The sequence below is a fragment of the Platalea leucorodia genome (genome assembly GCF_965183815.1).
Source record: "Platalea leucorodia genome assembly, chromosome: 4".
Classification (NCBI taxonomy): domain Eukaryota; kingdom Metazoa; phylum Chordata; class Aves; order Pelecaniformes; family Threskiornithidae; genus Platalea; species Platalea leucorodia.
Genome location: NC_138826.1, coordinates 19,237,436 through 19,264,517, shown reverse-complemented (window position 1 = coordinate 19,264,517; position 27,082 = coordinate 19,237,436). Strand labels below are relative to the sequence as shown.

Below are 27,082 nucleotides of genomic sequence, written 5' to 3'. Positions count from 1 at the left end.
ATCTTATATATTCACTTTATGATTTCAATACACTTTACTAAAAAATAGCAAGCATTTTCTATGAATCCTTGCTGTACATGCAATATTTCTTCATCAATTTACAGTAACAGTGAGGTATGCCGACTTCATTAACTGTGTCTAAGTATTTTATCAAAAAAACAAAGTAAGAAAAAGAAAAGCCTGTCATTATATTACTTTATTTATAGAGTTAGAACCCAATACTAAGCAAACAAGTAGACAGAAGTTCATCCAAGCTTTATAACATTAAATACTAAAATTCTGTAAGTGGCTTTACAATCAATTAAACACAATAAGCCAGTAAATGTTCACATGCAGTATGCCTAATTGAAATAAAAAGGAAACAACACAGACTTTTAGAAATTACTAATTGTTTACATCTGCAGGGTAAGTACTGACTGAAAAAGAAGCATGTTCCAGTAAGAAATATCCTGCTTAATATACCAAGAATATATTTTTCTGCAGCACTACATTCTTCTTTCTGAAGAAGGAAAGCCTTCCTGTTATTCCTGCAGTAAGAAAAACTTCTTTAAATTTTATATTACATGAACCATACCTTTTCCCCTTGTGTTTCACCATCTCCATATCATATCAACCAGTAGAAAAAGTGACAAAATTGTACGGAAATTCAAACAAGCAGACACAAGCAGAAACCACAAGTCAGCTTTCAGCAACACAAGATGACAGTCTGTTCTCGTCTACAGAGACTGCCTAAGAGCCTGGAGAGAAAAGAAGTTCATTGCCAAATCTTAATCCTGTCGCTGCATTTCACATGGTGCTGCCTCACCTCTGCAGCTCCTACAAGTCTACTTTTCCAACAGTCAGTGGAAATCTGTTCATTGTAAAAACTCTGTAAGCATTTTAGTTTAACCACAGACACACAGATAATAAAATCTGAAATATTTAATTTTGCTGACATACTGGAGTTTATGTTTACATTACTGCAAAAGAAATGATGCAATGCTAGATTTATCTGAAAGCACTGCCTTAGACTCCTGGTGTTGTATGAATTTATAGAAAAAAATATTTTACAATGTTAAGAACTAAGTAATTTCTAAAATGTATTTATAAATACAGAAAATAATGTCACTGGCATGATGTAAACTCATCATAAGTAAAAGTAAAATAATTCTTCCCACATTAGATTTCTCATCTCTAAGCTACTAATACAATTATATTATTGCAGAAAATATACAGATTAATAGGAAAAAAACTTTGACCCAAATTATATAAACACAAGAAGATTATTTCTAATTACTGTCCTCTTGAAACAGTTCCCAAGCACACTGCTGAGGTTGCTGCACACTGCTCTGCTGTAATGCTGCAGATGTCCTTTTCTATTGACCCACCATATTTCTTCACAAGGGGGCACAATTTAGAAAGGAAAGGCCTGTTTCACAAGTAATTTTTGCAAACCTAAAAATTCCAAGGCTGACTGTACGCTACTTTAAGAGGGTCGCAGAGGAACACAAAGTGGATGAAAGACAATTTTTCCTAGTGCAGGAACTGAAATAAGCAACCTTACAAATCCATTTTCTTTTAGATTAAAGTACGGGTGAAGGAGCCAACACGGAAGTACTACAGCACACTGGGTATTTTGTGGCTTCATGGCCTTACCCTCCTCAGGAAGACTCCTTAAAGTGGGTCACACTTCAAATAAACTTGCATAAATCTTTATCTGGTAACCTGGGTAATTCTCTTAGAAGTGGGCCTTGTTACTATTTAGTTTACCCTCAAATACTGCTCTTGAATAACTTCATCTGTGGACAAACACCAACTGCAAATCAATGATACGTGAGAATAACGAGTCACGGAAGGAAAAAAAAAAGGAAATGTGTGATAAAGGTAAAAGTAGGAAAGCCACTGAGCAGCAGAAACTGTGCAGTAAACATGACAGTTGCCTATCTTCTGAAAACATATTCTAAATAACATTACTCACCCCTTACTGCCTTTAAAATACCTTCCCTTACAGTTATGGAAAAAACTAACACAGAAGAAAAACTATGAAAAGATATGCTACAGTTGCATACTAGAGTGTCGGCAAAGTAAACAACATGCAAAACATCCAACTATCAGTAAAACCTGATAGCTTCCTTCAGTGTCCTCTTACAATAGTTAACAGACAGCAACAAATACAGAAAAAGGGTACATGGCAGAGACCATTGTTCATGACCTCTCCTATCCACAGGAAACAGATACAATGATCTCTGAAAAAACTGTAACAAATGTTTTAATATTATTTTACTAATAGTTCTTATCAGAACTATCATTATTAAATATAACATGTCATCTAGCAAGTAATGTAAAAATAGCAGGAAAGAGCTCAGTTCTATAAAAAAAATTTCCAAAAATTCACAAAACCTTGTCATTAAACACCCCAGATATCAGTACATCACAGCCATTTTAAGTACTGTAGGCTCTGGCATTACAATACAGATTTCTCACTGTTCCAGAACTGCAGCAAAGAAAATTTCACATGCATTTTTTGTTGAATAAGACCTTCTGGAATACGTTGTATCTATTTTTCTACAGAATCTTTACTTTTACTAAAAAAAAAAAAAAAAAAAAAAGAAATATCATACAACTACCTGTGGAGAACTGTTCTTTAGGAAAAATAATTTGTCTATCTCTAATCACTGATTTTCTGGTATTGCCGTGACATCATAACACCTGCTTTGGTACCCACAATTCCTTAACACCAATTTGTGGTTTATTTCTTCGAGTGCTGGAAGCCAGAAGAAACTTCTTACCTATTATTGTCAGAGGAAAACGTACTTTTGCTTGACGAGGCATGACTACAGGACATTCTAAGATTTGGCTCTTTTTTCCTGTAAGGATTTGTGTTTAGAAGACAACCCCTGTTCATGGTATCAATACTGACAGAAGTCTTTACATGGAATTCCCAAGCATGAAAAGACAGGGTAAACACCTCTTCCACATGGACCAATTTCATTACATTATTTGGAAACGGGGATCGATCAATGACATTTGAGCAAAAGGAAAACAGAAAAAGTACACTGTAAGGAGAGTCCGTGTGGATAATCAGTGAGAGGGATAGCTGTAGTCTCTTCTTTGCCTACTTTATGCCCAATAACGAGTGTGTTTCTAGGTAGAACAACGTAGTTAGGTACGTACACTCTGCTTTCTGTTTTCTAGCTACCGATTAACTCTATTGAGGAGCATCTGTCAAAATCACGAATCTTTGATAGGAACACATCATATAAATATTTAAAGATACCTCTCCCACAGAAAACATGTTGGATACACTCCTAACCACGCTGAGGTTTGCAGCACAGATTAGCTCCTCAAAGAAATCCGCTATCATTATATGTCTTGCAACTACCAATTACAAAAAACAGCTATTCTTCCATAGCTGGCCTGCCAAATGTTTTACTGGAAACAGAGTAATATCTACAGACGTTCTACCTGCTAATATTTAGAAAATGGACATCTTCCATGACAAACCTGTTCCTTCATTTCATTGAAACCACTTTCTTCATAACGGGTAGCCCCACTTTTACATGGGAGATATTAATGAAAAGATGCCCATCTTTACTATAACCATTCCAGTCCCAGCAGCAGCTTCTATTTTCACTGTAAAGAAGGGGAACAACAATCGTTCTGAATTAAGCAAACTAGGGAATATAATAAAGTTCAGATAAGTAGTTTTAATTGCTTTTCTCAACTACAAGAGAATTTATTCCAAGATATATTTGAAGTTTGTTGGCAAACATCTATGGGCATTTAGTTCACAATGTATTGACAATTTCAAGTCTGTGAACATTTTAAAGGACACATCATTAATGATTTGTTAGCAAAATGGGTTTTGAAAAAAGGTAATTGATAAGAAACACGACTAAAGTACAAAATAATGGCTTAACAATATGCAACAGATTTAGCTAAGCAGCTCTAGAATCTGTAGCTTTACCTATGTATTATATGCTGCTAAGGTTCACATTCTTTCGTAGCTGCTATTCTACAATCACTGTAAAAGTGTTCTTTGAAAATTTAGAACAAAGAACCTGAACAAAAGATATAATTTGAACTGAAAATTCCTAACTCCTGGAGTCCATAATAAAAACTTCACTCTAAGTGCCTATGACCACGACATTATCCAACTAGTGTAAACCCAGATACCATCTAGTACAGAAACTGCTTTACTCTTTTAAGCTTCTTTAATGTGCGGCATGATCCACTATGCAAAGAAATACTTCAGGACAGCCAATCTGTTCTTGGCAGTCTCAACAAAACAAAAATCTAACAGATTTGTTCAAATACAATTTAAGTGCACTTCTGGCAGATAAACAATGAAATTCTCTTTCCTCTTTGGGGACTTAGGGTTTGTGCAGAAGAACAAAACACTATCTAAATTCCATGTACAGTTTGGTAATGCTCTCTATCAGTTGAATTTAAAATCATCACAAACAGGCTCGTCGAACTAACTAAATTCACAGCACAAGGTAAGTGTTGACATGCCTAAACCAGTCAGGAGTCAGGCACCAGTAAGACATCCTTGCTGTCTTCGTCTTAGCACAGGGTAAGCTAGAAAACTAAATGCCTTTCCTGTCAAATACACTTTTTGTGTATTTTTCAGCGCCACAACATATGGACCTAATAGTATGATAAGATTTTTACAAAAGATACCACTCGTCTGTGGAATCCAACAGATGAACAACGTTGTTCCCTCTAACCCACATCAACAGCTTTTTTGTTATTTGTTGTTCTTCCAGTCCAATGAAGTAAAGCTATGTTTTCTCAATAATTTTAGGTAAATAAACCACTGCAAAATGCCTGAGGGATGACAGTTTAGAGTTTTTTGTGCCAGCACATGAGGCATAAGTGGTGCAACCTGCTTTAGCAGATGACATTCTCCCCAGCTGCAGAATTTTCTTGACAAAAAGGTGAAGGTGCACTATTACTCGGCTTTGTTCTCCTTCCAAAGAGAACAAACCATCTCTGCAGAAGACTGACTATATGACCTCTTAATCAAGAGCCTGTCAATTCTAAAATAGCTTTAATTTCACAGTGACCTTCTTTGACACTGCAAAGAGCAGAAAATGTGTGCTACAGCATGAAAGCAAACTCCGTATTTCCTACAAATCATTAAATACATATCTCATTAGCTTTCTACTTCTCCATATGAATGGAACTGGAGAGAGCATATATCTGCAAGGAATGGTATTACAGTATGCAGCCTGGCAGGGGGGAAGAAAATGAAGACAACATGCAACATACCCTCTTTGGTCTGCTTGCCAAGTCTGTCCCCAAGCAGAAAAACCCAGATGCAGAACTCTGGTGTTACAAGTTCTCCCACATACCTTTCATGAAATTTGCCTGTGTAAGTTTGTCCCAAAGGGCTTTAGCTTCTTAGACATTTTGGAACCTGCATCTGTACCAAAACATGCACTTGCAATACGTTAAGTACTCCAGCCATTTCACTGAGACAGTGCGAGCTGTTTTCAGCTCCAGTAACTTATGCTTTTCATCACAAATATTCTGTATGATTTGATCCAAACCATCCCTGGAAAGCTTCTCCTCAGTGAAAGGAGAAAAACACTCCCATGAAAAATTATTTCCTCCAAGAACATAAATGGGAACTCTCCAGCTCATAAAATTACTGGTAAGAAGGAAGACAGACAAAAATTCAGGAGACCATTTTAGAGGAATTCAGAAAAACAGACTGAAGCCTGTTTGTACTTTTCATACCTGAGAAAGACCAACTGGAAAGTCTGTGTTAAAGCATTCCCAGAAATGTTCATCACTAAAGATCTTAAAATTTCTTTCCTGTATATTTCCTAATTTCTAAAGTTTATTGAAAAGTTTTACTAATACTGGGTAGGTGAATTTTTCTCTTACTTTCCAAAATGCCCAGGAGGAGGGAAAACTATACCCCAAAATCAGTATATAATACTACTACAGTTTTACAAACACAGCAGAAATGCAGAAAGTAAGTACATAAATAACATCTCCAAAATAAGAATTATTCAGAGAAGAGTCTGAAGGAAAATGTGTAACTTCTAACTTCCAGTATCTCCCTCTTCACTGAACAACTCTCCTTCAACTGCCACAATTACAAGGCTAGACAAACCTTTGTCTACTGCCTGACCTTTCCAAGGGATTACATACCTCGTTCTATGAGTTGGGTAAAGAAAAATTGGTGTATGAATCAGTCACTCTTAGACTGAGTTTTGTGCTAACTCAGATTTTTTAGAGGTGATACAAATATACAACAATCCTGTTATCTTAATAATTATACAAAAAATTAAAAAAAAAAAATCAACACTGACAAAACTTTATACACACAATGTAACTGGGAAACCTTCATTCCCTTTTCCTTTTTCTTTCCCTTATGAATGCTTCTGAGACATATAAAGAAAAGGAATTATAGTGCCAACTTTCTTCATCAGAGGTCTGAAAATAAATCTAATTCCAAAAAATTAGAAAGATTATTAGAATGATAGTTTCTAAAATAGTGTCCACAAAGCTCACATGTTCCTAAGTTTTTGACACCTTATTTTTTGCATCATATAGGTCAGCATTTGTAGTTTGAAGATTTTAATTCTAAATTTCTATTTAAAAAAAAAAAGTTGTCCAGAAGAAACTGCCTACTGGACAGCTATGGATATTAAGAACAGGATTTTCTTTCACTCAGACAATGCGAAAATACCAGCACACGACTATAAGAAGACATCCAGGAGAAAGTTTTACAGCCTGACAGTGGTAAACATCATATAATAATAATAGAACATTTTTAACCCATCCAGGAGTACTCTTCAAAAGTGCACATAGGGAACCAGTATCAAAGCCGTACTATTCTTAAATATAAATGCTAACTTTATATCAACCTAGTTTTTTTTCTCCTGAGCTAAATGGTTTTTAGAAAGCTGCTATTATTTGCGAACTTCAAAACTGGAACTACTCAGATTATTTTTTTTGGCCAGATCAGAAAACACAGCTACACACTGTGTTTAATAGTTAAGATTTTCATCTGATTCCACCTACTGGTAGGAAAATTATTTTCTATAGCCATGACAATGGTACAAACAAGCAAAAAAGCTTTGCCCACAATCTTATTCAATTAGTAGAAAGTAAAACGGGGAATCATGTTTTTCCAACAAGGAATCTGATATCCAACATTTTAAAATCTGCTAGTGAAGACTTTAAGGAGTGATATTCCAATGGTTTTTTGAAATTCACAGGCTGTACTGAGGCTTGACTAACTTTGTGTACACATTTTGACTTTTAAAGCCTAAACTTGTTTGAAATGCATAGCAGTGAAGATTGAAAAAATGAATTTAATTTTAAATTTTTCTTTTATACAATCTATCTTATTTAGTATTTGCACTGTTCTTTACATGAAAAAATGTTTCTTTTCATCATTTTGCCAAGAGCAACATTTTCATAAATACAGACTTTAAAGTGTTTTTCAAATATATATGTGAACACAGAGGACATTTTAAGCAACAAAACAAAGCAAATGGAATAAATCTTTTATATTCAGATAATTTGCCCAAAATAAACCTTTTTGTTTGTATTCATATAAACATAACTGTCATGACGTAAGACTATCCAAGAGAGAGTATCATCTCTGTTCAAGCCATATAAGCACAAAAAGCCAGGGAGGTTGACTCCATGATGGGCAAATTCACCTCAAGGAAAGACTATTTTGTCTTTTTTGTAGAAGTCAGTCAGCAAAACACCAAACCCCAACTTTAAACCATCTTGTGAGGATTCCCAAGCTGGTAAAGGGGGGAAAAAATCTCAGAAAAATAAGGTTTGACATATCCATCATGGACCTTATTCTTCTAAATAAAAAGTGGGATCTAGACTAATTAACCTATATGACATCATAAAGGCTGCAAAAAGACATAACTCTCTTGCTTGGTCCCCATAGGGTGGAAAAAGACCTGCCTCCCTAATTGTGCTCTTCAGTTGGAAATGAAACAAGAAAATTTCTGCCCAGCTTTTCAATGAAAGCAGAGGATGGTTTCACCACAAATTGCCTGAAGAAATCCTTGAATACATTTTAAATACCATAAAAACACTTCCCTCCCCCACCAAACATTAGGAAAACATATCTATCCCCCACTCCCCCCTCCCCCCCCCCCCCTTTTTTTTAATCTCTTGGTCTCTTTTGGGCCAGGATTCACTTATATTTCTCCTTTGGCTGACCATCATTCAATCAGATTGGGAAAAATACTTTTTTTTTTTTTTTTTTTAAATATAGTATGGTAGGAGTCATTCAGCATTTCATGGAAAAACAACAGCAGCATATGGAAAACACTTAAAAAATTGACAGGAAAGGATCTTTTCAAAGCAACTTTAGACACCAGTGTTTGTTGAACCTTTTGAAATGCTGTGGGCTTTTTGAGGGTAAATAATCATATAAAACATTTTAGACACAGTAAGATTCATAGCACAAACCAGATAATTTACTCCCAATGTAGCATACATGTGTTTCTCAAAGAATACAGGACCACGTGAAGTATAAACCTGTAGCCATTTTAGCAATGCTCTACTGAACATGAGCTTCCCGACCAGTGAAACAGTTAAAAGGGGGGGTGAGCTTGTACATGCTGTTCCTTCATGAAATATTCGACACAGAAAAGTGCCAAAGCAGCTTAGTTCAGAAAGAAGCTCTGTTATACTACGGTGCAAAAACATTTCAACTGTAATTTTTGCAAATAACGTGAACACTTCTTCTTCTGGATTTTTAAATGTTATTTATCTTTGAATGTTGAGAAATAAATTAGTTACAAGAAGAATAACAGAGCCATGAAGTTTGGAGTCACATATAATAAACCTATGGAGTCTACTGTAAGTAAATTTACTGTCAAGAAGAATCTTTTAAAAATACTTCTAAAGAAGCCAGTTACTTCCAGTAAACAATAAAACAAACCATGAATGTTTCCATGTGCAATTAAATCTCCACCTTGTTTGTGCACCATGACTGAATTAATAAACCTTCAGAGCTGGGAATGCGGTGCAGCACAGTGCAGACACCTGAACTAGCTCTGTGAAATCAGGAGCATGTGGAAGCAATAGCATTACCTGTTTTTTCCATTGTGTTGTATTTCAGCTCTCTCCTTGCCATTACAGTTGCTAATGGAACGATGACATAACATGGTGATGACAATTCCATTTCACGCATGCATTGATTACAATGTATTTGAATAATTCATACCTTTTCAGACTATAAGCACAAACTTGCTTTTATTTGATCCAATCTGTAGTAAACCACAGTATGAAAGACATTATGAAGTACTTTTTCAATTCTTTTCTAATATGCTACGAAAAAGTTTAGAAAAAAAAAATTTATTAGGTTTGATCAGCCTAAAGAAAAAATGAGGGAGCTGTGATATCAGTCTTCCAGTAGATAACAGGATGTTAGATTCCTCCATGTCCACTGAAAGAGCAAAGAATAAAAACTATCCACCAACATAACAGAAATTCTCTACCAGAATTAATACACATTGACTGCTCCACTTGTTACCCCATGCTATATCTACTCTGTAAACTATCCTGAAATGTATATCCTGAAGTCATGCGCCCATGCACCATTGTGTGAAAAGAAAAATATTTAATACTGGCCATGCTCTTTACTGTATCTGCCTAATCTATATTTTTAAAATACCCATATCATAGGCACATTCACATCTATTAGCAGTCTAACATTCTTAAAAGCACAGCTTTCTGTACAAAATGGTACTTGATGAAACTGTGCCCCAAATGGCTGGCGAAAAGCAATTCTGACCTGCAGGCAAAGGAACCTGAGAGCTGCTGTATGACGTGAGCCTACGGGCTCTGAAAGGCTGCTCCAGTCTCACCTGCCACCTCAGTGCAGACGTAGAGCAATATCCAGTCTTTCTGCAAAGACCATGTCAAACAGATCATAACTTGCTATAAGGCAGGGGCTTGAGAGAGGTATATCAGAGAAGATCTTTGACTAACTGGCACACATTTTTAAACTTTTAGAATTAATATTTGAAGTGGGGGAAAACGGCTACTTTTCCATTTGGGTTTTGGGGTCTTTCTTCCAAGCATCCAGTTCACTAATCATACACCAAAGCCAACTTTGGAATTCCATTTTGTCTTGAATTCAGTTTTCAGATTTTTCTTCCCTTTACTTCTAAGTAAAGAAATATCCACCAATGCCAATTAAAAGTGATAATGCAGCATAGAACAGAAATGGATTTAAAACGCTAATAGAAGCTGCCTGTTAAACGTATCAACATTACCAATAAAACTGTATGAATAATTCTATCCACCAGATGGCATATGCCTCACATTTTCCTTCAAATATAGTCAAACTTCAGTGATATGGGTGAAGATCAGACTTTCCTGCTTCTTTTTCTTCTAATGTACAAATTTCTATAATAGTTTAGAATTTAGACAGTTTCAACAAACAAACAGATATGTGCTGTAATCAAGGTACGGAAAAATGAATGAACTTCCACACTTACAATACCCATAGTTATCTATGAGCTGTTTTGAAACCTTAGCATTTTCTCTCCTAGCAAGGAGGTGCTAATACCGTTCTACCAGAAAAGTTATACCTGTAAAGCTATCCCTGCAGAGATTTGGGTCAGCATAAATACAGTATAAGGATTCTTCTACCACTATAGTTTGTTGAGGTTCTCTAATGAAATTGTATTGTCAAAAGGACTGCAGCAAGACAAAGATTTTATCACTACGGGCATCTTATCAAATATTCACAGTTACCTATGATCTGAATACATATGTGTGTATGTGTGTGCATGTATATATGTATGCAAACCAGGTCTAAGTGGAAATCAGTGATAAGAGTTATGCAGATATTGTAGTCAAACAGCAAGAAACCTTGTCAACACTTTCAGAGAGTGTTTCAATGGAATTTAGGCCCAAACTTTCAAATTGGACTCCTAAAATCTAACCTGTAAATCCCCAAGACTTCTAAATGTTGCTGGTCTGATTATAAGAAATACAAGGCATTCAGCGCCTCTAAAACCATGATAGTTTAATCCAGTAGACTAAGCATAAATTTTTGGTGTCTAATTTAAACGCCTGTATTTAAAAATTTTGGCTATAACTTTTTTTAAATAGTACTAAAGTGTGAATTCTACCTTCAAAAATGTATAATGAGAATTACTGTATAAACAAAGTTTTCTCACATCATCTCCCTCCTATTTTGGAGGATCAGCTCTGATAAAGAATAGTTCACACCTCCATGCTTTCTTTGACTGATGTCGGTCAGATGATCTGCATCTATCCATGGTATTTGGTTAAGACGAAGGCACCATGTTAGACATCATGGTTGGACAGTAGCAACTTGCAACAACTAGCAAATAGGCCAGCCTTTGAACCAGGGATCTACCAAGTCTCATAGTTCTAGAGCCATTTGATCCAAGCAAGTCCTACGATCAAACTTGACTCAGGCAGGGAACACAAAATAGAACTTCTTTTAAGCCCTTCATTCTTACCTAGGTCTTATGTTAATAAATGCGGAAGATCAACAGCTGGACCACATGTGTTAACAGACATACTAATAAGGAGATCCTCTAACTACAGAAGACAAGATGAAAGAGAAAATCAGGTAATGTTCTGCAATAAGCAGATGTTTTGTGCTAGCGAAAAACTGGCATCAGCGACTTGCTTAAAGTGCTTGCTCACTTATACAATATATATGCTAAAAATTAGAAAAATACATAAATTAAAACTGCAGAATGTTCAGTGGCAACAACACACTGCCGTCTCACAAAACAATGTGTTTTCAAATTTCCAGTTAATAACTTATCAGTGCTTAATCTATTTTTAATGTTATGGACCTTTCTTCTTAGGAAAAAAAAAAAAATCATAGTGAGGCAAATATCTAGAAGAAAAAAAGAATATGGCTTTCAATGTCACACAATAATTATTAACCTATTCTAGACAAATACACCCCAAACCACGTAGTTTCCCATAATGGCAACCTTGACAATTCATTAAGAAGTTGTTTTCCAGTCTTAAGGGGTCTTGAAGACATTAATGTCTTAACATTTTGGCCTAACAACATGGCAAGGATTTTTTCAAAAATAAGTATCTGGAAAACTTGAACTTGTTTTACTATCCTGCAGGCATACTGTGCCATCCAGGCCCTGCTCACCTAGCAGCTGCAGCTCCTCCAGGTCCCTGGTACAGCTGTGGCATTCCCTCCCAAGCAGCTGGAGCGGACACAGGCACAAACAGCACAGACAGAAGCTCTAGGATGTGATTCAGGACGAGCCTAAGAGATAGGTATGCTAGGAGGAATAGTTTCCTGGTATGGTAAGCTAAGGGTTCCCAGGTATGCTAATAGGATGAAAGGTTTCAGCAAACCATAGTTTTAGTGAGTTGGACCCTGGGCTTAAATGCCCTCAGGCCACTCAGAGTGTTGAAAGAAATCAGCATGCCTGACGAGGACCATGGCAAAGAAGGCAGCAGTTTAAGATCTGAAGTTGAAAGTTATCTATGCTGCAGGTTGTGGGGCAGAGGAGAGGGAGGTAATGAAACAGGACAATATAGACATGGCTGGGGCAGAGGCATGAGTCAGACTACAGGATGATGATACAATGCTTACAGGCTTTTCATTTTAATTTCTTTTTAAGAATTACATTTAATGTCAATTTCTTCTTCTGTTCTCCAAAAACTTAAACCAACTTATGGTCTAGATTGCCTTAGATTTGGGTCAACATAGTATTTATCAACAGAACACGAAGCAAATAATCTCATCTCAGTCAAAAACTACAAAATTTGATCCAGCTAAATCATGGACTCAGTCGTGGGTTTCCAAGCTGTGGTGCACCTACTATTAATGATACACAAATGTCACCTAAGCAAACAAACAACTCTTCTTGCATGTGCAGATGTTAAGTACTGCTGCTACCATGATAATGGTAATATATGAGCAAGATAAATTTGGGAGCTCTGTCCCTCCTCTCTGGGAGAGAGGTGGAAGTCTTTAAGTCTCTGGAAAGCACAGAGACTCAAGATATGAACAGCAGTGTTGAATTTTCTGATATGCCTCATCTTAGTCTTCTAAGAAACTTTGTTATTCTAAGCTTTCCAAAATTAAGTTTCATTCTATTTCATTATTTAATTTCATTTGTTGCGCAGATAAGAATTTGAAACTGATTTTTATCAAACCTGAGACTCAGTAACTCTGCTTGCATATTTGAATTTTTTAAACCAACAACCGTTTTAAAAAAGCATGTTATTTTCATCAGATACTTTCCATAGCAGAAAATATTCCTGGGAAAAAAACCCTATAAAACATCATCTAATTAAAAACCCAAGAAGTTAGCAAAATAGCCCAACTACTGAGCCTTGCCACACATGCTTGGCTTTGTCACACCAACCCTTGCCAGAGTGCCTCAGTTCATAATGGTTTAGAAATCAAATGATGACTAACAATCTCTCTCCAAATTCTTTTAATTTTCTTTATATTTCTACTTGAAAGTGCAATCTTTGTACGTAACCATCATGATAGCACTAGCACTGGTTTACATATGTCTTAGTTCCACAGAAAAACAGCAAAACCTTTAGTTCTGGTTAGGTTTGGAAATAAGATTTTGTTGTTGTTTTTTTGCTCTCTACATTTTTGAAGTTCCAAAACTCAAAGAACTCTTTGTCAACTATCTCTTTTGTTTTCCTTCCAAGTTTTTCATAGAACACTGGCTCCTTTTCACTAGTTCTTTCAGTTAACTACCTTTCATATCTCATTAACAAATTCTGCCCAGTACTGTTAAATCAATTTCCACTTCTTTTACTTAATGAAAAAGGGTTTTTTCGCGTTTTGTTCTCTTGGATCCACTGAGTCACAACCACATGGGTATTTCCTGAGAATCTGCTTTCATCTTGGCTGTTGTTTTCCTTGTGTTTCTTTGCAGACTAGAGAAATTTAAATTAAGCAAGGATCAGAGGAATCTGGGCATTAATGCCTAATATAAATACTAATTAGCAAAGACTTCTTTTTTCCTGATGAATACAATATGGAAAAAGTTACAAATTTACTATTCTCTATGATAGTTTGATGAAATGGACATTTAACTTCAGCCAAAAATAGCAGCTCTTTTGGAAAGCCAATTTCAGTCTAAAAGTGTAATACTAGAACCATGTGCATATCAATCATCCAATATGAAGTTTAAATGCTGTTTACTAACCTTCACTGGAAAAAAAAAATCCCCCGAAAGAACATGGAAAGGAAGAGGACCAAAAAAGCTAAAACCAAAATATAACAGCTATAAAAGGTACACATGCCACACGTAAATTTGTATGAGCTCAACAAAGCTGGACATAGGGCTAATAGAAGCTAGAGTGCCCGTTAAGACCACATAATTGCATGAAGAAGGAACTTCAGCCTTAACTATTAGACTCGGCTGGAGAGTAGATTGTGAATACAATGAAAAAATACTATCTAGCAGTAGAGAACTAAAGGGAAATATATTGGGAAGTCTGTTCTCTATATAAGACTGAAGGATAAAGGAGGCTCCATAAAGACCACCAGTCTAGGGAATACTAAGCAAGCTGAAGGTAAGTTCAAGAATGGCACTAGGGAACAAGAACAGACAGCTACTGATAGGCTTGAAGTAAACAAGATAGGAGGAGTTATAAAAAAACTAGAGTTTTCAAGGCAGGGAGGGGAACACTCCCGCCCTCCTCTCACAGAATTTCATGAGAAACCCCATTGAGATTTCCAAGGTCAAGAAGCCTAGAAAGAGAGAGCAGATCTTGGAGTCATCTACCAAAAGGAACCTGGGGAGGAGGAGTCTGGAAATGCCATAGGGAAATGAAGACAGTGCAAACTGCAGGGGTGAGCCTTTTTCAAAGGGCAACAGCTGGACAATACCCTGAGGTAAATGCTATTAAGGTTGCCATTTGTAGAAGCCAGCAGGGCCCTAAAAATGGTATGGGATAAGGCCTATAAATGAGTAAAGATAAAAAATAGTTGAGGGATACAGCACATTGCCCAGGGGAGCAAATGCATGCTCTAAGGTTCTGGAGCCGGAGATAAAACCCCAGCTCTTCCTCTGCTACTCGGTGAAAGAAGAAACTCAAGGCCCTAACAGGTAAGGAATATTTAAAGCCCTCAATCTAGGCAGGGACACTGGCCATGGGATTTGACAACTGTCTCTGTGTGCTTTTCTGTCATGGCAGAGGGTGCACACTAAATAAGATCTGACCACTTAGGTCACAGAGAAGACTAAAGCAGAGCAAGGGACAGGTGATTCTGGATTCCACAGAACAGCCTGCTACACTAGGATAAAAAAAAAGGAGCAACAAGTGATCCTTCCACAGTACTACATAGTGACAACCTCAAAAGTGAAGACAGAGGGCAATATTTTCATTGCTATCTACGTAAACACCTTTTAGGTTAGTAAATAATTCATTTAACAGTCCTGAAGAAAGATGTCTGAAGCCAGGACAAAACGTAGCTGCTGTCTGTGTGGATGTGGAGTAAGTTCATCATGAACAAAAAGACACTGTACTGCACAAGCTAGTCCTAATAGACAGGTAATACACCAACTCTTCCCCGTCTCCCCTGGTAAAACTGCCCTGCTTTATTCTACAAAAATACATATACGAACTCAGTTCTAAAATTCCAAGATATTTTGTATGATTACAAAAATGAACATATCCTCTATCCAAATCAGTCCAGAAACTGGGGGGGGGGGGTTGAACAGGACAAATATGATGTAATGATCAGGTCATTATATAGATCAGATAAATCAAAGTATTCTCATATGAACACAAAAACTTGGAACTGCTTAAAAAATTCCATCACACACACCCAAATTCCCCACACAAAGCTTCACCCTGGTGTTTCCGATGCTGGATTGGTTTTCTTGTCTCAAAAAAGCTCCCTTTGTAGCAAAAGCTTTGTAATCTATGAAAGATCTAGGTACAGCAAATAATACTTCATCTTCTGAATTTCACCATAATTTTACTTGTAACGTTGTCCAACTTATTTGTTTTAATCTTCCATCATTTTATAAAGGTAGTTTTAATTCTGAAACAAACCATTGATGCATTTATCTCCTCAGCAGCTAAACCACTGGGAGGAAAAACAGGAAACAGCTGGTCAAAGCTGAAGTGTGATGAGAAATGTGTTCAAAACCAAAAAAAATTACTCAAAACTGATCATCATTTACAAAGGCTGGATTTGCATTTTTTCCAAACCAATGGCAAAGAAACACTGTGTAAGCTAAACTAAATATGCAATGATTCACAAATGCCTGCTAAAGGTGAAAGCCTAAAGAACTGTGTTGCTCAGAGGAAGCATTCAAATTATTACAAAAGTCCATCTCCAACCTCTTGATTAAAGGAAAAAAAAGGAAAGAAACAAAAAACCCTACATTTCTGGACTGCCAGAGAATAAGAAAAATAATATGCTGCTGTTTTAAATATGATCCATATTTCCTGCTTGTTGATAACCTCTACCTATCTTTTCTACAGCCTCAACCCATTGAGTGACTTGGTGTTAACAGACCAAAGCCTCCCCGATGCTGATGGCAAATCACTAGATGACAATGAAATCTTCACATAGCAAAAGATTTTGCACTCCTGTAGTTCTCCCTGAAATAATATGTTTTCCCTTTAAAAATATATACATTTACACACACAAGCCACCTAGTGCAATCCCAAGATTGTGAACAACAGACAGGAAGCCCAATGTTATGGTTCCCATGGCAACCATAATGTGCTTATATAAAGTAAAATATCTTACATATGCACAGGGTCAGAACTATAACGGCCTCAAGTTTGCATGATGCTTTAAGTCTGCAAAGTTACTCAAGACAAATTCCTAATTTAAAACAGAGACGATTGATGACAGTTTTCTCTCAGGGGTCTTTTTCTTGATCCAACTCACAATCAGATTTAGAACAATTCTCCATGGCTCAGATACATTCTTATGTTTTTGCAGAAAGATAAACTATTCAGAATTATCATTCAGACCTTTATTCAGCCTAGAAGTATTTTAGCATTGACTGGCTGACATTAAAAAAATGACCTTGTTTTTTCTTTGCTCTTATGCATATAACTCTAAAATTACCAAATATTAACAGTTGGAACTGATGGGAAAATGTTTTTCTTTTTTTTCTCCACTGGAAACTTAGGATATGTCTCTTCTGCAGACTACAGTGCAGCACACAGCTACTAACCCTGCTGAGATAAAAGAAAATTTAGCCACAGCATATGGACAGTATTTGGGAGAAGTTTATCTTCTCCAAAACCTGAGTGAGCTCACTAACTGCTTCTAAGTCTATAGACCAGATGAGATCATCACTTGTTTGTAAAACAGCTAGGACAACAGATTCAAGTCCAGAAGTAGGGCTTCCAAGCAGTGTGGTGACATGAACGGTAGATAACAGTTTATGCAGCTGAAGGGTACCGAAGGAAGTTTGATATATCAAGTTAATGATCCCACCTGAATTATATGCATTACACATATTTATATAGACAATATTTTTAGTTTAAAACTATAGTTTTAAAACTGCTTAATACAAGTTTGGCATACGTCTCTCTTAAAATGTTTGACGTCAAATTATGGTTCCCATGAAGCCAACAGCTCCATTTTGCACATGCTTCTTTTTCTCCCTCCAAGTAATATTATCCCAATAGGAGATTTTAAATAGATTACAATATGACCAGGATTTCACCCATTCTCTAATACTTGAAGGGAATTCCTAAACAGTTTAAGAAGTAAGACTGCTGTAACATAAAACTAGAGCAGCTAATAATACATCCTTTGTTTTGCCCACAGTTTATTAATGAAGGTCTGTATCTGTTGTGATTTCTTGAAAAGCTTTTACAGTGTCAGGAGAATAAAAAAAAAATAATCATGAAGAGTACATAAGAATCACTTTAAATCACCTTAAAAGCAGCTCACATTATTTTGCTGTGGATTCAAAGTCTAAATGTTGGCAACAGTCAACAGGCATTACAGTTACTGGAAAAGCTAAGGGGAGAAAAAAAAGAAGAAAAATCTTCTGTTTTCACAAGAGTTAATTAGACTACTCAGAGTCGTGCAACAAGTGCATGTACCGATTTCAAGATAAAAACAAACCTTTTCATTACTGTTGCCCGTGCCCATACTATGACAGCAAACTTATCTGTAGGTATCTATCTTTGAGTATTTGCTATACTAAGGAAATCTTAAGTTTTTACAATAAGTGTTATAATTCCAGATATGAAAAGACCCTTCTGAACTTCATACAAATGGGAAGACAAGAGTATTATCTGTAAGTAAGAACGATCACAAGCCAATCCAACATATTTTTCTCTCTCATGCTGAGCTAGGGGATTGATGAGTGTATCTCAAAAGTGAGTCTTCAGTCTCGGTTCAAAAATTATCATATCTGGTTACAGTTCAAAATATTAAAAAAATGGATACTTTCACAGAATTTGCAGGACAATACGAGCACTGTCTGATATATTTGTTTTGCAGGTAAGGAATAGCTTCTAACTATATAATTTTCTAGTGAAATTATTAGAATTAAAAAAAAAAAAAAAAGTAGTTACAAATGCCAGGGCTGAATGTTTATGTTTCCAGGGCTGCCCCACTTCCGACATTCCTGATGAAAGCTGTATGCTGTCACGCTGCCCTGAGTCACGCTGGTTCCAACTGCTGCACTGATGTAATTAGCTTTGGTTGGTGTGGGAGCACCCTCAGAGCTCTCCTGTCCCTTGATACTCCAGCTCATATGTACTTGGACGGTACCTAACAGCTGTATTATGTTCAATTGTTATTCCTTTTTTTAAGCTGTCACCAGTCTGTATTTTCAAGCAAAATTCTTCGTGTCCAGAGGCTCATAACCATACTATATCAAATCACTTTTCACAAATAGAGAAACTAAATAGGCTCATATCTCATGAAGGATGTCTTAGATATTATGGCAAGTATAATTTTACAACAGGGATTTTTTCCTGTAAGCCCTTCTTGAAATTTCATACCGATAAGATGTACACCTACCTATTATCGTCAACCCCATTTCTATTTTAGAAAACTTTCTTTTAAAAAGATCCTGAAAGACTGTAGAAAAGCAAGATAAATTAAAACATATATGAAATCTCATCAATTCAGATTTTAATTATTCACTCACCAACAGAGCGATCATTATACAGCACAGTTTTCATTCACTCATACCAGAGTAAACAACCCAAACTTTTCAACAGTTCATATAGGTAATGGAGCTAACTTAGTTTCAACTGAGAAAGAATTTACAAGTGTGTCCAACTCTAACACTCTAAAGAGAAGTCTTTAATGTGCTGCAGGGAGATTTTCTAAAACAGATCTTCATGCTTCTTTACAGTTAATGAACAGTCACTAGAAGGAAAGTCAGAAAATGTGGAAAAACTGAAGGCATAATATATTGCTCTTGCCAAGACTCCCACACTATTGGCTCTAAATACCTAAGTGTGCTCACAGCTAAAACGTATTGTTCATAATTTGGCCCAAAATTGTTAAAGCTATGAGGCAACTACAAAATAATACAAAGTATTAAGAGATTTATCTCTAAGTCTATCACACATTACGGTAATAAAACTGACTACTTCTACAGACAGAGGGTAAATTTTCTATTTTTAAAGCTAGCCTTTAAAACTGGAGTAACTCAACCCAAAGCAAATATAAGTATAGAGCTTCATTTAACAAAGTTCAATTTATTTTTACAGCACTTACTGAAGGGAAAACATAATTTCATGCCTATTTGGCTTCTCTTTTGCTTCCTTGATTTTTTTCCAAATAGTCAATTTTGCTCATGAACTTTTCTCTTTAAAGAAAAGACTGCAACTCTTATGCAAAAAAACCAAGAAACACAGGGTCCGAGTAGAAAAAATCCCAGCTCATCCATACCTGCTAACTACTTTAACATACTAATATAAGCCTTCATGTTTAAAAACATGACATTAGTAACAGGCAAAATACTCATGCACAGTCAGATAAAAATATTCTTGTTAGAGTGAAGGAGAACCCCAACCATTTGCAAATTATTTGCTTTATGTCATTTTTTTCCTGTAAATTCCTTTCAGCTTGTTGGACTAGAAATTTTATTTCAAAGCGGAAAACCAAAAAATCTCAAACCCCAAATCTGTCTGTAATCCACAATACAGAATCGCAAACTATCTTTTTTTTTTTTAAATAAAAGTACAAGCATAGCATAAACTTCACCATAATGAGCAGTGTTACATTTTATGCATGCAAAACTGGGAGGGAAGAGAGTAAAAGTCCATTTAAAGAATTCTACCTTTTTAAATATGGAGCAAGAAGGAAAAATCTGTGGGAAAACCACATAATCCTAACAGAAAGATGATATCACAGCAAATCTAGACCTGAAATTCCTACAGAAACAATTAAAAAGAACTGAGAAGTAAAAGTCTGTAAGAACTTAATTTTTTAGGCTGCTTTGTGTGTTGTGAATCTCAGAGTTTGGCAGAATAACTTCACTGTAAGACTTCTATTGCCAGGTGATTTTATGTGGCCACTCCAACAAGCTTTGTGTCTGTTCTACCAAATCAGATCGGTCATCTGAGTGAAACACAGCACATACACAGGGACTCTTATGCTTATTATTATTATCATTAGCACAGAGGGTAAGTCAGATGCTTTCAAATTTTTGTTTCACTTCTTAAAAATCAACATAGGCCTCTTCATTATATAAATTATGTTTTGAATACACTAGAAAAGTCTATCTTCTAAGATACTAGATAAAAAAGAAGGGTTACACTATTCATTCTGACAAAATATTGACAATAAAAGGTTACAATTAACCCGACACCTGAACAAAAAAAAATGTTCTTCTGAACATACAGCATTATCAACCCTTCCTTCTTTCATAAACATATGTTAGCATTTGATGTAAAGTGCTCCTGTATTTAGTTAGCACAACTGGCTGTCAAAACAGTCAAAGCAGATGTTATTTCCATGACTGAGAGTGAAATACTCAATCTATCTATATTTTCAGAAATGCCAGAAAAGGATGCAACATAAAGATACACTGACTAGAGCTGCTGGTACGCCTCTGGCAGAAGAAGGGGGGAGGGGGCGTGGAGGAAATCAAGCTCTCTATAGGTTGAGAATTAAAATTGACATTTATATTAATTACAAAAATATTATTTTTAATTCTGAATGTATTCAGAATTAATAATTAATTCTAAACAAAAAAAAAAAAGATTCAGACAAACACCATCTATTAAACAGAAAACTACTTGTGCCTGGCTCAGTTTCTTTAAAAATATTATCCAAGATAACTGTTTTAGATATCACATTAATAAAACAGGATAGTAAAATTTTTTTTACCTCCACATCTTTTTTCTCTCCTTAACTGTTTGTTAACAGATGCCACCAACTGACTATAGCTCAACTTTATGGAAAGCAAGAAATCTTAATATAAGACTCCTTACATTAGCCATGCATAATCAAAAACCTTTGCATTGCATTGATTTTACACATTAATCATAAAAACACTATGGACACTACATGGAAAAAATACCGGATGCTAACAGATGCTGAACTACTATAACGAATCATTAAATTCACTACGAAACACTCCTATAAGATAAATCTGTATTGAAATGATTATTTTATCTGGAAACAAAAGTGGGGGCAATTAATTTTTTTTTAATTGTTGCCTTATTAGTATTTGGTATTTCAGTAGCACCTTAGCAGCTATGAAGAGCGGAAGATATATTAGTGTGCAAACTTCTACCTGAGCAGAGTTAAGCAAGCCAGCAGAATTCTTGCTTCTTAAAGCGCAAACTACTGGCATCAGGAATGTAATGACACAGCAAAGATAGTACTGACACCTACAAAATAAGCTTAACTAAAGAATTCAGCTATTATGCATTCCAACTGTGTTCTTGCAGCTGTCATCTCCCACTTCCAGGGAGGGGGCATCCACAACTTCTCTGGGCAACCTGTTCCAGTGCCTCACCACCCTCTTAGTAAATAATTTCTTCTTTATATCTAATCTAAATCTACCTTCTTTCAGTTTAAAGGCACTTCCCCTTGTGCCAGGCCAAGCAAAGCCAACGCCAAAGCTTGCATTCTCGTTATTTGTTTCTGTGGCAAATTCTTTGCATTTGCGACATCCTTAATATGTACCAACGTGAGGGGCTTGCACTGTTCCAACATGGGCAAGCAAATTTCTCATGAATAGATACAATAACCATGTCACACACATCCGTCTGATAAGGGTAAGTACTGCACTGTATATAGCTGCAAAACCCACATGCAAAATAAGAAAAAACATTTGACATAATCTTCTCTCTTCATAAAACACGTACATTAAATCCAGAGCAGAGGAGTCTAAAACTGCATATAAAATATTTTTAAACAGTAATCATATGCTACGTAAAAAAAATATATATAGTTTCACGTATTTTCTATATAATCCAAAGCCTCGGTCCCACCTTCCTGTGTAGGGAAAGAAAAAATAAAAAAAATATTCAGCAAGACAACAGTTCAGTGCCTTTCCTTTATTAGCACTAGAATTTTTATGTAAGGGATATGCACAAATGAGACCCACATTTTCCTACTTAAAACATAAAGGTCTCTATTGTTCCATGTTACACCAGTACTGCTATGAAAACTTAATTTCTCCAACTTTTTTTTCCCCTTGAAGAACAGAACTACTGTTCACTTAGCTGTTCCAAACAGAATGCATGCTCAAAGGGTGAGATAAGGGGAAAGAAAGAACAAATTACCACATTCATTTACTACTTTCTCCTTCTTCCTTTGATTATTAGCATGAAAGCTTCCTACAAATGCTCATAATTCATGAAATTATTTTAACCCAATGCTTACGTTCAACAGGTCCATATATTTGTCACATCCACTGAGTTAATTTCTGTTTGTGTAAAAACCATCTATAATGCTAGTAATATAAGCCATAAACACATAGAAATATTATTGCAGAAATAATATTTGACATTAAAGTAACGAAAATAATGCTAAGAATGCGTGATGCGTATTATACATAAAGAGATTAAATACAGAGGTTGATAAGAAGAAAAATATTTGTAGTCACCATTTGGAAGAAGAAAGACTTAGAAATATGCGGTTTTAAGCTTTTTCTGACCATGAGAAAACATTCTGTGCATTGTAATTACACAGAGTGCTTTACTGTGCCTGTTAATCTTCTGTTCATTTGCAGACAGAACTTTTCCTATTTAAATAATTATTCAGTGAGTATTTATTACATTTATTTCTGAGTTTCTATATGTACTACAAAAAAAAAAAGTCTTCAAATTAAAGCCCTCATAGACGAAAATGCTATACATTCAGTATTATGCAGCGGCAGTGGAAAGCGGTGAAACAGGCATGCATGTTAAAAGCTAAGGAACTCAAGTCAACTTGGAAATGCCCAATGAAGAAACCCAAACACATCCTTCCCTTTTCATACCTATATAAACGACAATTACACTAGACCTCTGCTATGAACCATTCTCCCTTTTCTCCCCCCAAAAAGCTTATCATGATAATACAAATGTACTGAGCAGATATCATGTTAGGTAAATACATGGCTCATATTCATCCCTTCATGGGAGCATGACCATGCACCACGCAGGGCATGTGCTGTACCAATAAATTTGTACTTCCACTGACTAAGATAGTGAGTATCACAATAATGAACAGCACCACAAACCTTTACAACCTAGTACAGAAACCTGACATACACACGTTCATAGAACTCTTCAATCAACAATTTAAACAGAAAAAAGACTCGTTTCTAGAAGGATATGAGGATATTACTGGAGGGCACAATTGTCGTGGAGCTCCTGAGCCACCAAGTCCACTATTCTGTTACCGCTGACAAAATTTCATATAACCCATTTCATCAATTTTATGGTTGGACTTGATGATCTTAAAGGTCTTTTCCAATCTAAGTGATTCTATGATCCTGTATAAGTAAGTTTTCCTCCATTTCAGTTCGACTGAAAGCTGTTGCAGAGTCTGAGCACTAACTGCTAGAAATTTCTTCCAGTTTCCAACCTACATTTATTCAGGACCAGTTTATAAGCATAGCTCATCTGACCACATTTTCCTTCACCTTGGTTATTTTCCCCTCCCTAGAGCTTATTCACACATTTTAACAGAGAAATCTCACACCTCCTTTTTTTGCTAAGCTCAGTAAACCTCTTTTCTCTTACTCTTCTTGAAAGAGTTTCTCTTGCTATGATCATCCTGCTGGCCTTTCTTTCTTAGTAGTCACATTTCAGATGAATCCTTGAGAATCAGTGGTCAAAATCTCTTTTATAGTTTCCATAGACAACTATTTAATTTCTACCATCACAGAAAATCTTTTACTACTTAAAATAATTTATTAAGGATGTGCTACATCATTTCTACAATAATAATTTATGCATTGATGATTCCATTCTAAACTTAGAATTTTTTGTATTATCTAATTTAAGAGAATATAAATCAGGGCAATATCAGCACATTAATATACATTATTCAACTATTACATATTTTTTTTTAAATTATTTGCAAGTGTAGAAGCATTATAAATATCGGTAACTTGGGAAAAATACTATGCTTTCTTTTTTTGAGCCACAAAATTTTTCACTGTGATCTAATACTGCCATTTATCATTTTATACAATTTATTCCATGGAATTATGATATCATCAATATATCCATCAAATGTTTATATACATATATATGCCATATATATTCAACTATGTATATCTATACTATATATTAATACATCTATTTTTACATATATATGTATAAATATAAATGCATATTATATATATTTTCTATTTGAAATATAAATATCTATAAAATGTGTATATATCTGTATATAGCTATATTACATTCTTATATATAAATAATATATATCAACATGTGTAAATTTATACATACATCTACATATAAATTTTTACCTATATACATTTTATATAGATATATATGTATATACATACATATGTATAAATTTTATACAGATATAAAATTACACGTTACCTCATGCCTATTTTAAACTAAAATTAAAGGATGAGAATACATTCTTCTAAAAAGCAGTGTTCAACATGAGGTTCAACGTGGTTAAGTGAAATATGCTATTCAGTGTTACTAAGTGTTTACTAGCCAAAGGCATTTTTTTTTATAATTAAAAGGTCATCAGGGTATCAAAACTTCTACAAAAAACAAACAAAAAAACACTATGAAAAGCTTACCTCATACCATAAAGACTTCTCAAGAAAGGAATTAGATTCCCATTTTATTAAGGACTGAATTATAGTTAGCTGTTCTGTTGTAATCCTAGAACGCTTCAAGCCACTGTTGTTTCTCCTTAGCTCAACATAATTCCAAGCAACGGTTCCTATGTGCCCTGACGGTAAAGTCCTAACAATTGCTCTCGTTCCAGTATAAACTGATTTTTTAACCTCTCTATCATTTTTACAGAAACGTCTTATTAATAGAGTAGAACGTTCCTTTTTGTTTCTAAAAAAATCCTCTTCCATCTCTTCTTCACAGTTATCATTACAGTCTTCAAAATGGCTCAGAAAGGGCTTTGAGGGCATTCTTCCAGAAAAGTTATTTCCACAGAAGCTGTGACCTGAGCATGCCACTTTAACCTTTTGTGGTGCTCTTTCCAGACATAAATACTTATCCCTTAAAGCGTCTTCATACAACTGCTGCCCATTTTCAATTTCACAATTATTTGTCAACTCCATTAATCTGCAAGCGCAGGATGAGGAACCAGTGGTGCTACCATCGCCAACACTCACTGGCTGCAAGCAGTCATCCAAAAGGAAGCCGTTGTGTAAACCGCACAAAGCCTTTGATATATTCCTTTCACTAGCACAATGAAAGTGAAAAAAGGCCACTTTATCAGTATCATTGCTGTCATTCTTATTTACTGCTGTCTGGCTTCTTAACGAAGGTCCATTCATTTTCAGCTGAATTTCAGCAAGCATGGCTCTTTCCAGTGAAACAGGAATTCCAGTTTCCAGGCATGCCTCTCTCCCTGCTAAAGGATCACAAGATTTATACAACTGGCTGCACGGGACATTGCTCTTGTAGTTTTTCTGTACAATGTTACAGTTAATGTTAAGAAATTCCACTGAATCAGGGATGGAGCTGTTCCTCTCCCAGAAGTTTTCATTACTATTGTCATTAGTCAGTTGTTCTTTCGCCAGAGAGAATATTTTGGGCACTGAGCCCTGACGACTTTCTTCTTCAAGTCTGTGTAAGTATGAGAGAGCGTGTGTGGTTTGCCTTCCCGGGCTGGCAGTGTGTCTTTTTATAACACTGGTGTCCAAAGCATTTGCAGTATTTTCATCTCCAGCTGACTGAGCAGGTATCGCTTTCCCCTGTACCACAGAGACGAGAACAGACGCTGTCACTTCCTCAGAGGTCATCTTGAGACAGTCTTTAGTTGCTAGATGTGTGCTGGGGATGGGGGGGGTGTCGTCTATCAATCCTCACACCATGATTTCAGTGTCATAAAAGATTCAGTGCTAAATAATCAGGGAACACATGGTAAAATACACATTGACCACTTGTTCTTTTTGAACTGGGTTTTAAAAAAAAATAACTTTTTGGACTGTTGAGCTACTAGGCTTTCCCAGCCTTTGATTACCGGCATGAAATACCAACATTTTAAACTAGCTTCTTACTGTGACATAGCCATTCGGCTTGTCTCTTCCCACAATTAATTCTTCTATCATATGTAGCACGCACACTGTTGCCTCAGGTTGTAGAAGATGACCAAACACATAATCCATGTCAAAGATGCATCTCCCCATAGGGCATCCGAAAAGTTGGTTTTCTGTAAAGAAAAGAAAAAAAAAATATATATATAGAGAGAGAGAGCAGAATCCATAGCACAAAATCCACCATCACAACTACAACAGAAAGAAATTTTTTTTATGTAAAGAGAAGGAACACGAAACAACAAGTTAATTATACTGAGACCTAGAGAATTCCAAAATACACATGTAAATCTGTCTTAAAGTCTCACTTTACAATTTGGGGAAATCACAGTCATGTTCTACATTTTAAATAGCTGTCTTCACTCTGCTATGGAAAGCTACGTGACTGCAGAAAACTAATTTTACTGAAG

At 35.7% G+C, this 27,082-nt stretch overlaps 1 protein-coding gene across 1 annotated transcript in view; it reads right to left on the bottom strand.

The window, feature by feature from the left end:
• Window positions 1-27,082, bottom strand: part of PLCE1 (phospholipase C epsilon 1) — a 167,816-nt gene that overhangs the window by 114,010 nt on the left and 26,724 nt on the right. Inside the window, 3 exon segments of the mRNA XM_082309577.1 lie at window positions 25,191-26,330; window positions 26,637-26,699; window positions 26,702-26,788. Of these exon segments, the coding sequence (XP_082165703.1) occupies window positions 25,191-26,330; window positions 26,637-26,699; window positions 26,702-26,737 (1,239 nt within the window). The 5' untranslated portion in view covers window positions 26,738-26,788.